This window comes from Lepidochelys olivacea, assembly GCF_965140295.1.
Source record: "Lepidochelys olivacea isolate rLepOli2 genome assembly, chromosome: 3".
Taxonomy (NCBI): domain Eukaryota; kingdom Metazoa; phylum Chordata; order Testudines; family Cheloniidae; genus Lepidochelys; species Lepidochelys olivacea.
The window spans coordinates 126,797,882-126,813,003 of NC_140413.1; the positions used below are offsets into that span (position 1 = coordinate 126,797,882).

Below are 15,122 nucleotides of genomic sequence, written 5' to 3' on the forward strand. Positions count from 1 at the left end.
ACTATTCCAATATATACTCGCTGATGGCTGTACCAGCCAGATGCAGGCGTGTGGGAGGGGTGGCACTAGGGGACTGAGGGCTAGTCTACACTGGCAACATTAAACCACCTCCACGAGGGGCGGAGCTACCAGCACTGGGGGCGGAGCTACCAGCACTAGTGCACTGTCTATACTGGTGCTTTACAGCACTGAAACTTGCTGCTCTCGGGGGGGGGTGTGTGTTTTTTTCACACCTCGAAGCAGAAAGTTGCAGCGCTGTAAAGTGCTAGTGTAGACAAGCCCTAAGAGAATCAAGAAATCCTACTAGTCCAGGTACAGAACCTCCTTACCTACTTCGACCATGTTACATTTAAATCTCTCCCCCCCCAAAAAATATTATTTATCTCAGGAAACTGGGCAAGTAGAATTTTGCAAGGCAGGTTTAAAGCTTTATTACAAATGTAAGAAAGTGATATTATAAACTACACTAATAAAATACAGTCAAGTCACTTATACTGTAATTTAGTGTCAGATATTTAGAAGTGATGCATTTCTAGCTCCCGGATTGACTCTGTGGAGAGATACGTCATCAATTATGATGTAATTAATTAAATGCTCAGACACTCATCTTATGATCACCCCCCATAATGAATGCTACATTGTCCAGTAGGGCAGAATTATGCGAGTATCTATTCAAATATTTCCAACCCACATAAAAGTTGCCACAGGATGGCAGACTTAGGAAGTCTCCTATACTTACAGTCTCAAGTGGATATGCTTTCTCCCCCCCTGAATTTAAGGTTTTTGTTTTTAAAAAGCAAACAAAAACACCATATCACACCAATGGTTCATGCAGTCCAGTATCCCACCTCAAAAAGAAAAGGAGTACTTGTGGCACCTTAGAGACTAACCAATTTATTTGAGCATGAGTTTTCGTGAGCTACAGCTCACTTCATCGGATGCATGCCGTGGAAACTGCAGCAGACTTTATTTATACACAGAGAATATGAAAAAATACCTCCTCCCACCCCACTGTCCTGCTGGTAATAGCTTATCTAAAGTGATCATCAGGTGGGCCATTTCCAGCACAAATCCAGGTTTTGTCACCCTCCACCCCCCCACACAAATTCATTCTCCTGCTGGTGATAGCCCATCCAAAGTGACAACTCTTTACACAATGTGCATGATAATCAAGTTGGGCCATTTCCTGCACAAATCCAGGTTCTCTCACCCCCTCACCCCCCTCCCAAAAACCACACACACAAACTCACTCTCCTGCTGGTAATAGCTCATCCAAAGTGACCACTCTCCCTACAATGTGCATGATAATCAAGGTGGGCCATTTCCAGCACAAATCCAGGTTTTCTCACACACACACACCCCACCCCCATACACACACAAACTCACTCTCCTGCTGGTAATAGCTCATCCAAACTGACCACTCTCCAAGTTTAAATCCAAGTTAAACCAGAACATTTGGGGGGGGGGGGTAGGAAAAAACAAGAGGAAATAGGCTACCTTGCATAATGACTTAGCCACTCCCAGTCTCTATTTAAGCCTAAATTAATAGTATCCAATTTGCAAATGAATTCCAATTCAGCAGTTTCTCGCTGGAGTCTGGATTTGAAGTTTTTTTGTTTTAAGATAGCGACCTTCATGTCTGTGATTGCGTGACCAGAGAGATTGAAGTGTTCTCCGACTGGTTTATGAATGTTATAATTCTTGACATCTGATTTGTGTCCATTTATTCTTTTACGTAGAGACTGTCCAGTTTGACCAATGTACATGGCAGAGGGGCATTGCTGGCACATGATGGTATATATCACATTGGTGGATGTGCAGGTATACGAGCCTCTGATAGTGTGGCTGATGTTATTAGGCCCTGTGATGGTGTCCCCTGAATAGATATGTGGGCACAATTGGCAACGGGCTTTGTTGCAAGGATAAGTTCCTGGGTTAGTGGTTCTGTTGTGTGGTATGTGGTTGTTGGTGAGTATTTGCTTCAGGTTGCGGGGCTGTCTGTAGGCAAGGACTGGCCTGTCTCCCAAGATTTGTGAGAGTGTTGGGTCATCCTTTAGGGTAGGTTGTAGATCCTTAATAATGCGTTGGAGGGGTTTTAGTTGGGGGCTGAAGGTGACGGCTAGTGGTGTTCTGTTATTTTCTTTGTTAGGCCTGTCCTGTAGTAGGTAACTTCTGGGAACTCTTCTGGCTCTATCAATCTGTTTCTTTACTTCAGCAGGTGGGTATTGTAGTTGTAAGAAAGCTTGACAGAGATCTTGTAGGTGTTTGTCTCTGTCTGAGGGGTTGGAGCAAATGCGGTTGTATCGCAGAGCTTGGCTGTAGACAATGGATCATGTGGTGTGGTCAGGGTGAAAGCTAGAGGCATGCAGGTAGGAATAGCGGTCAGTAGGTTTCCGGTATAGGGTGGTGTCTATATGACCATTGTTTATTAGCACTGTAGTGTCCAGGAAGTGGATCTCTTGTGTGGACTGGACCAGGCTGAGGTTGGTGGTGGGATGGAAATTGTTGAAATCATGGTGGAATTCCTCAAGGGCTTCTTTTCCATGGGTCCAGATGATGAAGATGTCATCAATATAGCGCAAGTAGAGTAGGGGCTTTAGGGGACGAGAGCTGAGGAAGTGTTGTTCTAAATCAGCCATAAAAATGTTGGCATACTGTGGGGCCATGCGGGTACCCATAGCAGTGCCGCTGATCTGAAGGTATACATTGTCCCCAAATGTGAAATAGTTATGGGTAAGCACAAAGTCACAAAGTTCAGCCACCAGGTTAGCCGTGACATTATCGGGGATAGTGTTCCTGACGGCTTGTAGTCCATCTTTGTGTGGAATGTTGGTGTAGAGGGCTTCTACATCCATAGTGGCCAGGATGGTGTTATCAGGAAGATCACCGATGGATTGAAGTTTCCTTAGGAAGTCAGTGGTGTCTCGAAGGTAGCTGGGAGTGCTGGTAGCGTAGGGCCTGAGGAGGGAGTCTACATAGCCAGACAATCCTGCTGTCAGGGTGCCAATGCCTGAGATGATGGGGCGCCCAGGATTTCCAGGTTTATGGATCTTGGGTAGTAGATAGAATATCCCAGGTCGGGGTTCCAGGGGGGTGTCTGTGCGGATTTGATCTTGTGCTTTTTCAGGAAGTTTCTTGAGCAAATGCTGACAGCAGGATTGTCTGGCTATGTAGACTCCCTCCTCAGGCCCTACGCTACCAGCATTCCCAGCTACCTTCGAGACACCACTGACTTCCTAAGGAAACTTCAATCCATCGGTGATCTTCCTGATAACACCTGATTTAAACTTGGAGAGTGCTCAGTTTAGATGAGCTATTACCAGCAGGAGAGTGAGTCTGTGTGTGTATGGGGGTGGGGGGGATGTGAGAAAACCTGGATTTGTGCTGGAAATGACCCACCTTAATTATGCACATTGTAGGGAGAATGGTCACTTTTGATGAGCTATTACCAGCAGGATAGTGAGTTTGTGTGTGTGGTTTTTGGGAGGGGGGTGAGGGGGTGAGAGAACCTGGATTTGTGCAGGAAATGGCCCAACTTGATTATCATGCACATTGTGTAAAGAGTTGTCACTTTGGATGGGCTATCACCAGCAGGAGAGTGAATTTGTGTGGGGGGGTGGAGGGTGACAAAACCTGGATTTGTGCTGGAAATGGCCCACCTGATGATCACTTTAGATAAGCTATTACCAGCAGGACAGTGGGGTGGGAGGAGGTATTTTTTCATATTCTCTGTGTATAAATAAAGTCTGCTGCAGTTTCCACGGCATGCATCCGATGAAGTGAGCTGTAGGTCACGAAAGCTCATGCTCAAATAAATTGGTTAGTCTCTAAGGTGCCACAAGTACTCCTTTTCTTTTTGCGAATACAGACTAACACGGCTGTTACTCTGAAACCTATCCCACCTCAGACAGTGGCAAATACCAAATGCTTCCCAGGAAGGCACAACCCTATAGTGGACAATTACAGAATAATCTCTCCCCAGGACAAGTTTCTGACTAGCCCCCAGAAATTTGTGCTTAGTTTCAACACAGAATCATAAGGGATATAATTTTTTTTAACCCTATGTGAGAAACTTCAGAGTGATCTAACAAAGATAGGTGAATGGGCAATAGAATAACAGATTGCATTACATTGTGTTAGACAGCACTGAATGTTGATTGATAGGAATAATCTCAACTACTCATACACATTGCTGAGTTCTAAATTAGCTGACTACTAGATTAACAGGAAAGAAACCAGGGCATCATTGTGACCAGTACCATGAAAACCTCTGCTCAGTATGCTGGGACAACTGACAAAATAAACAGCACACAAAATACTGAAGTTAGAATTACAAAAATATAAATTTGTGGAATGCCTTCAACTCAAATAACGTGCTGTAGCTCAGGTAACACACCCAGCAGAGAAACAGCAAAAACAAAAGGGATTCAGATTGACGATGACAATTATTTAAAGGGAGACTGTTGTACAAAGAGAATTAAAAGAATGAGACTAGTTTACAAAGAAAATGAGTAAGAGAAAAAATAAGAGACATGCATAATGTAACGAATGTTACAGAGAACATAAATTGGGTGCTCCTCTTTACCCTCACTTGGCTGTACAATGAAGGAAACACACACACAGGCAGCTTGAAAGACAAGTTTAAAATGAATAAACATATCTTGATTTACCTAACATATTGTTAAAGTTTCACAGCTTTGCAGAAGTCAAACAAGAATTAGACATTTATATGGGTAACTAGAAGATCCAAAAATTTTTTCAGTAGGATTAAAAACCCAAGGACTTGTCCACATAAGGAAATCGCCTGGAACAGCTATTATGGGGCATACACTAATTAGTCCAGAATAAAGTGATTTTTACTCCAGAGAAGGATACACCCAGGGACCTATTCCAAAACAGCAAGCCCGGTCTGTTTCCCTTTCCAGACTAGCCCTTAGAGGACGCTAAACCCTCATGCTTCAGGATACAAACTAATAAAAGTGACAGGTTTCAGAGTAGCAGCCGTGTTAGTCTGTATCCACAAAAAGAAAAGGAGTACTTGTGGCACCTTAAAGACTAACACATTTATTTGAGCATAAGCTTTCGTGAGCTACAGCTCACTTCATCGGATGCATTCAGTGGAAAATACAGTGGGGAGATTTTATATACACAGGAAACATGAAACAATGGGTGTTACCATACACACCATAACAAGAGTGATCAGGTAAGGTGAGCTATTAGCAGGAGAGAAAAAAACTCCCAAAACCTTTTGTAGTCATAATGAAGGTGGGCCATTTCCAGCAGTTGACAAGAATGTGTGACTGGGAGGAGGAAGGAGAATAAACATGGGGAAATAGTTTTACTTTGTATAATGACACATCCATTCCCAGTCTTTATTCAAGCCTAATGTAATGGTGCCCAGTATGCAAATTAATTCCAATTCAGCAGTCTCTCATTGGAGTCTGTTTTTGAAGTTTTTTTGTTGAAGAATCGCAACTTTTAGGTCTGTAATCAAGTGACCAGAGAGACTGAAGTGTTCTCCCACTGGTTTTTTAATCCCATTGGGCAGGCTCCCATATTGGCTGTGGGGTTTCTTGCTCCGGTTCTGAGCCATGGGATACCGGCCGGGATGAGCCCTGTCCGATGGTCAGGTCAGCTCTCGTGTCACAGGAGCTGGTGACCCATTAGCCAGCCAGCCCGCCCGGCTTCTGGGCGCTGTCCTGTGGCAGTGAGTTCCACAGGCCGCTCACCAGAGAAGGCACCGGGAGGGGGCTGATTCCTAACCGCCGCCGCCCGCCCCCAGGTCGAAACAAGGGACATCAATACCAACAGGTGTCACCGCTACATCGGAGAAACCAATGATCGCCCGGGGCCACAAGCCCCTTCCGGCCCCGGGGCAGCGCTCAGGCACCCGGCGGGAAGCCCTGCGAGGTACCTGCGCCGTCAGCCCCTGCTCCTCGTCCTCGTGCCCGCTCAGCACCCGGCGCAGCTTCTCCATCTCGCCGCCGCCGCTCCAGGCCCCTCGTCCCGCCCACCCCGCGCTGTCCCCTCCCCCCTCGAGCCCCGCGCATCACTGACCCGCCCTGCTAGAGCCCCACCGGAAGTCACGAGACCACAAACGGAAACAGACGCGCCGCAGCCGGGACTTTAGTCCGACCGTTAGAGTCCGGCCGGGAACCGAGCCGAGCCGAGCACCGCCCCCTTTAGGAGAAAGGCCCCCACCCCCGTTCCTGACTTCGCCCTTTGGTCCCGCCTTCGTCCCCAACTGCGCCCCGCCCTGAGCCTAGCCCCGCCCTCTCCCCGCGCAAAGCCCCTTCCCTCCTCGCCACGCCCCCTTCGCCTACGCAACCAGCTCTCCTGGTCCCTCTCCCTCCGCCTGCTTAGTGCCCACGCCCCCTGCCGGCCTCGGCTCCGCCCCTTTTCTCATCCCTGCCCCCGCCGCGGTCGGTCCGCTCGACCTCCCCTCCCGCCCTCCTGGTCCTACGCCCGGCCAGCCCACGGTCCTCAGCAGCGCCCGGGCGGGGGCGGCCGTGGGCGGAGCCTGCAGCAGCCGGTGCTCCTTGGGCATCCCCAGCTCTTGGGCAGCCTTGCAATGCCAGGCGCTCTGCCAGCGTGTTAGTTTGTGTCATTTCTTACTAACAGGTTTCAGAGTAACAGCCATGTTAGTCTGTATTCGCAAAAAGAAAAGGAGTACTTGTGGCACCTTAGAGACTAACCAATTTATTTGAGCATGAGCTTTTGTGAGCTACAGCTCACTTCATCGATGCATACCGTGGAAACTGCAGCAGACTTTATATACACACAGAGAATATGAAACAATACCTCCTCCCACCCCACTGTCCTGCTGGTAATAGCTTATCTAAAGTGAGCATCAGGTTGGGCCATTTCCAGCACAAATCCAGGTTTTCTCACCCTCCACCCCCCCACACAAATTCACTCTCCTGCTGGTGATAGCCCATCCAAAGTGACAACTCTTTACACAATGTGCATGATAATCAAGTTGGGCCATTTCCTGCACAAATCCAGGTTCTCTCACCCCCTCATCCGCCTCCCAAAAATCACACACACAAACTCACTATCCTGCTGGTAATAGCTCATCCAAAGTGACCACTCTCCCTACAATGTGCATGATAATCAAGGTGGGCCATTTCCAGCACAAATCCAGGTTCTCTCACCCCCCTCACCCGCCTCCCAAAAACCACACACACAAACTCACTATCCTGCTGGTAATAGCTCATCCAAAGTGACCACTCTCCCTACAATGTGCATGATAATCAAGGTGGGCCATTTCCAGCACAAATCCAGGTTCTCACCCCCACCCCCATACACACACAGACTCACTCTCCTGCTGGTAATAGCTCATCCAAACTGACCACTCTCCAAGTTTAAATCCAAGTTAAACCAAAACATGGGGGGGGGGGTAGGAAAAAACAAGGGGAAATAGGCTACCTTGCATAATGACTTAGCCACTCCCAGTCTCTATTTAAGCCTAAATTAATAGTTTGCGATACAACCGCATTTGCTCCAACCCCTCAGACAGAGACAAACACCTACAAGATCTCTGTCAAGCTTTCTTACAACTACAATACCCACCTGCTGAAGTAAAGAAACAGATTGATAGAGCCAGAAGAGTTCCCAGAAGTTACCTACTACAGGACAGGCCTAACAAAGAAAATAACAGAACGCCACTAGCCATCACCTTCAGCCCCCAACTAAAACCCCTCCAACGCATTATTAAGGATCTACAACCTATCCTAAAGGATGACCCAACACTCTCACAAATCTTGGGAGATAGGCCAGTCCTTGCCTACAGACAGCCCCGCAACCTGAAGCAAATACTCACCAACAACCACATACCACACAACAGAACCACTAACAAGGAACTTATCCTTGCAACAAAGCCCGTTGCCAATTGTGCCCACATATCTATTCAGGGGACACCATCACAGGGTCTAATAACATCAGCCACACTATCAGAGGCTCGTATACCTGTACATCCACCAATGTGATATATGCCATCATGTGCCAGCAATGCCCCTCTGCCATGTACATTGGTCAAACTGGACAGTCTCTACGTAAAAGAATAAATGGACACAAATCAGATGTCAAGAATTATAACATTCATAAACCAGTCGGAGAACACTTCAATCTCTCTGGTCACGCAATCACAGACATGAAGGTCGCTATCTTAAAACAAAAAAACTTCAAATCCAGACTCCAGCGAGAAACTGCTGAATTGGAATTCATTTGCAAATTGGATACTATTAATTTAGGCTTAAATAGAGACTGGGAGTGGCTAAGTCATTATGCAAGGTAGCCTATTTCCCCTTGTTTTTTCCTCCCCCCCCCCCCCCCCGATGTTCTGGTTTAACTTGGATTTAAACTTGGAGAGTGGTCAGTTTGGATGAGCTATTACCAGCAGGAGAGTGAGTTTGTGTGTGTATGGGGGTGGGGGTGTGTGTGTGAGAAAACCTGGATTTGTGCTGGAAATGGCCCACCTTGATTATCATGCACATTGTAGGGAGAGTGGTCACTTTGGATGAGCTATTACCAGCAGGATAGTGAGTTTGTGTGTGTGGTTTTTGGGAGGGGGGTGAGGGGGTGAGAGAACCTGGATTTGTGCAGGAAATGGCCCAACTTGATTATCATGCACATTGTGTAAAGAGTTGTCACTTTGGATGGGCTATCACCAGCAGGAGAATGAATTTGTGTGGGGGGGTGGAGGGTGAGAAAACCTGGATTTGTGCTGGAAATGGCCCAACCTGATGCTCACTTTAGATAAGCTATTACCAGCAGGACAGTGGGGTGGGAGGAGGTATTGTTTCATATTCTCTGTGTGTATATAAAGTCTGCTGCAGTTTCCACGGTATGCATCCGATGAAGTGAGCTGTAGCTCACGAAAGCTCATGCTCAAATAAATTGGTTAGTCTCTAAGGTGCCACAAGTACTCCTTTTCTTTTTGCGAATACAGACTAACATGGCTGTTACTCTGAAACCATACAAACTGAGTGATCAGTAAGGTGAGCTATTACCAGCAGGAGAGAAAAAAACCTTTTGTAGTGATCATAGACCATCAGGGTTGGAAGGGACCTCAGGAGGTCATCTAGTCCAACTCCCTGCTCAAAGCAGGACCAATCCCCAATTTTTGCCCCAGATCCCAAATGGCCCTCTCAGGGATTTAGCTCACAACCCTGGGTTTAGCAGGCCAATGCTCAAACCACTGAGCTATCCCTCCCCCCCATAATCAAGGTGGGTCATTTTCAGCAATTGACAAGAACGTGTGAGGAACAGTAGGGGGGAAAATAAACGTGGGGAAATAGTTTTACTTTGCGTAATGACCCGTTCACTCCCACTCTTTATTCAAGCCTAATTTAATGGTGTCCAGTATGCAAATTAATTCCAATTCAGCAGTCTCTCAGAGTCTGTTTTTGAAGTTTTTTTGTTGTAATGTTGTGACTTTTAGGTCTGTAATCTAGTGACCAGAGAGACTGAAGTGTTCTCCGACTGGTTTTCGAATGTTATAATTCTTGACGTCTGATTTGTGTCCATCTATTCTTTTACGTAGAGTCTGTCCGGTTTGACCAATGTACATGGCAGAGGGGCATTGCTGGCACATGACGGCATATATCACATTGGTAGATGTGCAGGTGAACGAGCCTCTGATTGTGTGGCTGATGTGATTAGGCCCTATGATGGTGTCCCCTGAAGAGATACGTGGACACAGTTAGCAACGGGCTTTGTTGCAAGGATAGGTTCCTGGGTTAGTGTTTTTGTTGTGTGCAGATTGCTCTGTCCCCACTGCCAATCAGTCCTATAGAGCAGTGGTCTCCAAAGTGGGGTGCATGCACCGCAGGGGGTGCGCAAGACCCATCCGTGGGGGTGCGCGGCAGGAGGAGCGCCACCAAAGGAGCACCACCGGCATGGTGGCAGCCGCGCTCCTGGACTTTTGATTCTTTGGCGGCAGCTCAGCTCTCCCCGCTCCATCTTCGGTAGCACGCCGGCGGCAGCTCAGCTCTCCCCGCTCCGTCTTTGGCAGCATGCCGGCGGCAGCTCAGCTCTCCCCGCTCCGTCTTCGGCGACAGCTCTTCTTCTTTTTTTTTTTTTTTTTGCTTCCCCAGAGCTGGCCCTGGGGGTGTGCGACTCAAAAAGTTTGGAGACCCCTGCTAAAGAGAGGGATTTCTGTAAAAATGTAGGCATGCCCCAGAATGTCATAAATGGAATAACAGCTCCTCCTGTGGTTATTCTCTTAAGTGCAACCTCTCAGTTAAATTGTAAATAAATAATAAGTGTGAATAAATAATTCCCTATAAAATACTACTATATTGATATTAAAGTATCTGCAGAGAAATACTCTGAATTAATCTAAACTTCCTACAGTAATATTTAAACATTAAGTAAATTAATTAAGTAAATCTACATACATACATCTTGTCATTGCTTACAATTCAATGCAACAATCAATTTCCTATCAAATTAAGGCGAAAGCACATCACATTATACAGGATTGCATTCATGAGCTAAATCCATCTTCAATGAAAATGATCTACAAGAACAGAAGAATGGCCATGCTGGGTCACACCAATGGTCCATCTAGCCCAGTATTTGGTCAATGAACACTGGCTTGTGCCAGATACTTCAGAGCAAATGAACAGAACAGGGCACTTACTCAAATGATCCTTCCCATCATCCAGTCCCAGCTTCTGACAGTCAGAAATTTAGGGACACCCAGAGCAAGGGGTTGCATCCCTGACCATCTTGGCTAATAGCCGTTGATGGACCTATTCTCCAGGAATTTATCTAATTCTGTTTTGAACCCAGTTATATTTTTGGCCTTCACAACTTCCCTGGTAATGAGTTCCACCAGTTGACTGTGTGTTGTGTGAAAAAGTACTTCCTTATGTTTGTTTTAAACCTGCTCTCTATTCATTTTCTTGGGGGACCCCTCGGGGTGCTAGAACAATTTTTATAGTGGGGGTGCTGAGAGCCATTGAACCAAACTGTAAACCCTGTATATGATGGTGGTGACCCCTGATTCTTGTGTTATGTGAAGGAGTAAATAACACTTCCTTCGTCACTTTCTCCACACCATTCATGATTTATAGACTTCTTATCATATCCCCTTTTAGCTTTTTTCTAAGATGAATAGTCCGCCTTTTTAACCTCTCCTCAAATGGAAACTGTGCCATAGTCCTACTCATTGTTGCCCTTCTCTGTACTTTTTCCAATTCTAATATATCTTTTTTGAGATGGGGTGACCAGAACTGCATGTAGTATTCAGGGTGTTGGCATACCATGGATTTATACAGTGGCATTATTCTCTTTTCTGTCTTATTCTCTATCCTTTCTTAATGGTTCCTAACATTCTGTGAGCTTTTATGACTGCTGCTGCACACTGAGCAGATATTTTCTGAGAACTATCCACGATGACCCCAAGATCTCTTTATTGAGTGTTTACAGCTAATTTAGACCCCATATTTTTGTATGCATAGTTGGGATTATATTGTCTAATGTGCATGATGTACAGCTACAGCAAGGCATGTATCTATCTATGCCATTTCAAGAGTCCTAAACCATTGTGATATCATAGGTAAATCAACTAAGCACCATCCTTACTCTGAGGCTAATTTGCATGCATCAGTTACATTGGTTGTATGAGGAAGACTGTATTGATGGTGAATTATTTGGCCTAACTGCCACTGGTATAAATCAATACAAATCTTCCAGCACAGCCCATCCCTAGACACAAATCAACACAACCGCCCACACAACACAACCAGCTCACAAGATAACCCCAAACACACATAGCCCTCACATAGCACAGACCCATCATTCATCCCCTGCAAAAAAAGAAAAAAGAAAAAAACCCAGTCAGCACAACACAGCCCCCCCACAAATCATAACTTTTCCAGCACAACACACAGGTTTGCCAACCCTCACTCATACTTCCCATAAAACCATAAATGAGAGCAGAGAAGCTGCTGGACCATTGCTACTCATTATATAGTTATAGCTATAATAGACAGCTAGCTTCTATAGCCACTCACATGATAAGACCGATCTGGGTACAGACAATATTTGCAGGAGAACTCACAAATCATCTAACTGCATAGTTCCTTATTGTTGCCTTTCAAATGGTCAGTTTTCTCTTCTGAGACTGGGTTTAAATATTTGCGTCTCAAATCCTGCAAACCTTTATTCACATGAGTATATCCAGTAATGCACAATGGTGATTAAAGACTACATATATGAATAAGCATTTACAGGATAATTCCCCTGGTGATAAGGCCTGTCATAAGATAATGGCCAAATTCTGTTCTTAGTGACAAGCACACAACTGCATTAAAATTCCATGCGTGTTACACAGCATAATCTGGTCCAATATGGGGTATCATTGGCAGCCTGTTAAAAACTTTGGACCACCTTTGGCCCCAAGGTAACTTGATGTAATTCAGTGACGTTACATCAGAAATGAATTTGGCCCCTTTAGTTTAAAAGGAAAAAAAACATTGAAAACCCCAGCCTGTACTTCATTGTTTTCCTGCTTGCCCAGTGGTTCAGTATTAGACTTTGAGTTGGAGTCATAGCAGTAGCTTTATGTGGAGAAAGATAAAACAGTCTAATTATCCACTTTCGTAGTGCTTAGATTTGGTACCAAAAAGCCAGACTTATTACAGACACCTCAGATAGATATTAGATATACAAAAGTTAGAATCTATTAATTCAGTTTTGGGCCAACATTTGCCTCTGCCATTCATTTCTTTCTGACTGGAAATTTCTGCATATGCCCCTGAGGTGAAATTTCCCCAATTTCTGCAGCAAAAACCAAAAACAGTTTTTTATAACAAAATTTAGATGCAAGATTGTTCACATGCAAGATGTACCTTTAGTTTGTTTGCATGGCAAACAGCAAAGATTCGAGGTGAAACTACAATAGTTTCGATTTTCATAAAACTAATGAATGTGATTATTCTTCTTAATGATGGCTGGTTAATCTATTTTAAGAATTATTAATATTACAGTCAAGCCTAAAGGTCTTACCAAAGATCAGGCCCCCATTCTGCTAGTCCTGTATATATACATAGCAAGAGACAGTGTCTGCCCCAAACAGCTTACAATCTAAATAGACAAGACAGACAAAAGGTGGGAGAAAGGCAGTATTATTATCTCCAGTTTATAGATGGGGAACTGAGTCTGGATCTGCCCTCTCTGAGCCATATGCCAAGCTAAGCCAGGCCTGCCCCGCACCTTGTGCCCCACCCTCCACCATCTTTTTTGCCCCGGGGACAGCTGCCCTGCTAGAGAGGGGTCTTCTCTCTGGGCCCCTTCCCTAGGAAAATTCTGGTTGTGCCCCTGCCTTATGCAACTTAAGAGTACTGGCCAATGTACAACAAAGCCTTAAACAGCTCCCCTAAACCTGGAACAATTGGTAACATTAAAATATTGCTCATATAGGTTTTGACCAATTAAACTTATTTTCAAAGGGTGTTCTGAAAGCAAAATATAAAAATAGGACCAAAGCCCAAACACAAACCCAGCTTCCATTCAAAAGGCAAAACCAAATTCAATGTTGTGTAACTCTTATTGACATCAGTCTAATTACACTAGGGATAAATTTGACTCCCAAATGGAGTCCCAAATAAGATTCCCAAATGGCTTTCCAACTGTGATCATGTAAGCACAGAGGTAGACAGCATGCTGAGATTATATACCTGTTATTATGGAGTTGGACACATGATACTCTTGCTCTAAACAAGAAAATAGAATAATAAAAATGTAGGCCTATTTGAATAGGGAGGAGTGTGGGAGGTACTGTTTTACATATGGACTGTTGCCCTCTAATGGCTGGCCTAAAAAGAGGTTATAAGATCTAGCTATTGCTAAGAACTTATGGTCATCTAATTACCACTGCATGATAGTAAGGAAATATTTTTGGATAATTATCCACAATTTAGTTTCACCAGTTTTCCTGACACTGACATTATACATTTTCACATTTTGTAAAAATATTAATTTAGCTGCGTAAACATGAAAAATCATGAGATTTTCCTTGTCTTTGCAGTGAAAACAATTTCACTCAAAAATGGTTCTGTATTAGTGTAGAAACTTTAGAAAACCTGGACTAATACTAAGTTTGCAACAAAAGGGGGCATATGCTTAAATTTCAAGCATTTTGAATTTTGCTGTTAGTATTTCCCTCATCTCTAATTCAGCTCAGATAAACAACAAAAAACACTTTGTTTATGGCGTTCAGTTATGCAGTAGATTGGCTGTATTGTAGATCTTTGTCAGTTCTGGAGCAAGTGTAAAGACGGTAGTGATATTTTTCTAACATGCTTAAGTGATTTAGGAGGCTAAGCCCTGGTCTACACTACAGAGTTAGGTCAACACAAGACAGTTTACGTTGACCTAACTGTGTAAATGTCTACACTAAAATGTTGCTCCCATTGATGTAACTCACCCGTTACGCCGACTTAATAACTCCACCTCTGCGAGAGGCATAGTGCTTAAGTCGATGTAGTCAGGTCAATACAGTGCAAGTGTAGATACTATGTTGCTTACATCACCTCTTACTGGCTTTCTGAAGCTGTCCCACAATGCTCCACACTGACAGTTCAATTGGTGCAAGCCCTCCTGACACAGCAGACACAAGGAGTGCAGTGTGGATATTCAAAAGCAATTTAATTACTCCGGTGGCTGTATGTGGCCATAACTTAGGCCAACATAATTTTGTAGTGTAGACATACCCTAAGTCTTCTTTTTTTTTAAAATGACTTTGGCATTTAGAAACCTAAATCCCAAGGACTTTCAATGAGACACAGGCTCTTAAATGCCCGAGTCACATTCTAAAAAGAAGACTTAAGAGCCTACGTCACCTGGGTACTTTTGAAAATTTTACCCTCTGTAATGAGGTTTCTACCCTCTTTTGTGTCCCTAAGACAGGCCGAACAGAAGGGAAGAATAAAAGCTTCTCTCTACCATGGCTGACTGGTTGGACCAAAAGGCTAGGAAGGAACAAAAACCTGTTCTGCTACTTTCTCTGGGTTAACTCAGGCATACAAGGTGTGTTTTGTTTAGTCTCTATAAATTCTTCTTAACCCCTGGCACAAAAAAACACGGGAAAAAAGTCATTCTTCTTTTGTTTA

The 15,122-nt window shown here is 44.6% G+C and overlaps 1 protein-coding gene across 1 annotated transcript in view; it reads right to left on the reverse strand.

Moving 5' to 3' along the window:
• The window catches only part of SFT2D1 (SFT2 domain containing 1), a 46,290-nt gene extending 40,269 nt beyond the window's left edge, over window positions 1–6,021 (reverse strand). Inside the window, exon 1 of the mRNA XM_084622450.1 lies at window positions 5,915–6,021. Within this exon, the coding sequence (XP_084478576.1) occupies window positions 5,915–5,977 (63 nt within the window). The 5' untranslated portion in view covers window positions 5,978–6,021. The remainder of the gene's footprint in view (window positions 1–5,914) is intronic.
• Window positions 6,022–15,122: the final 9,101 nt, after the last annotated feature.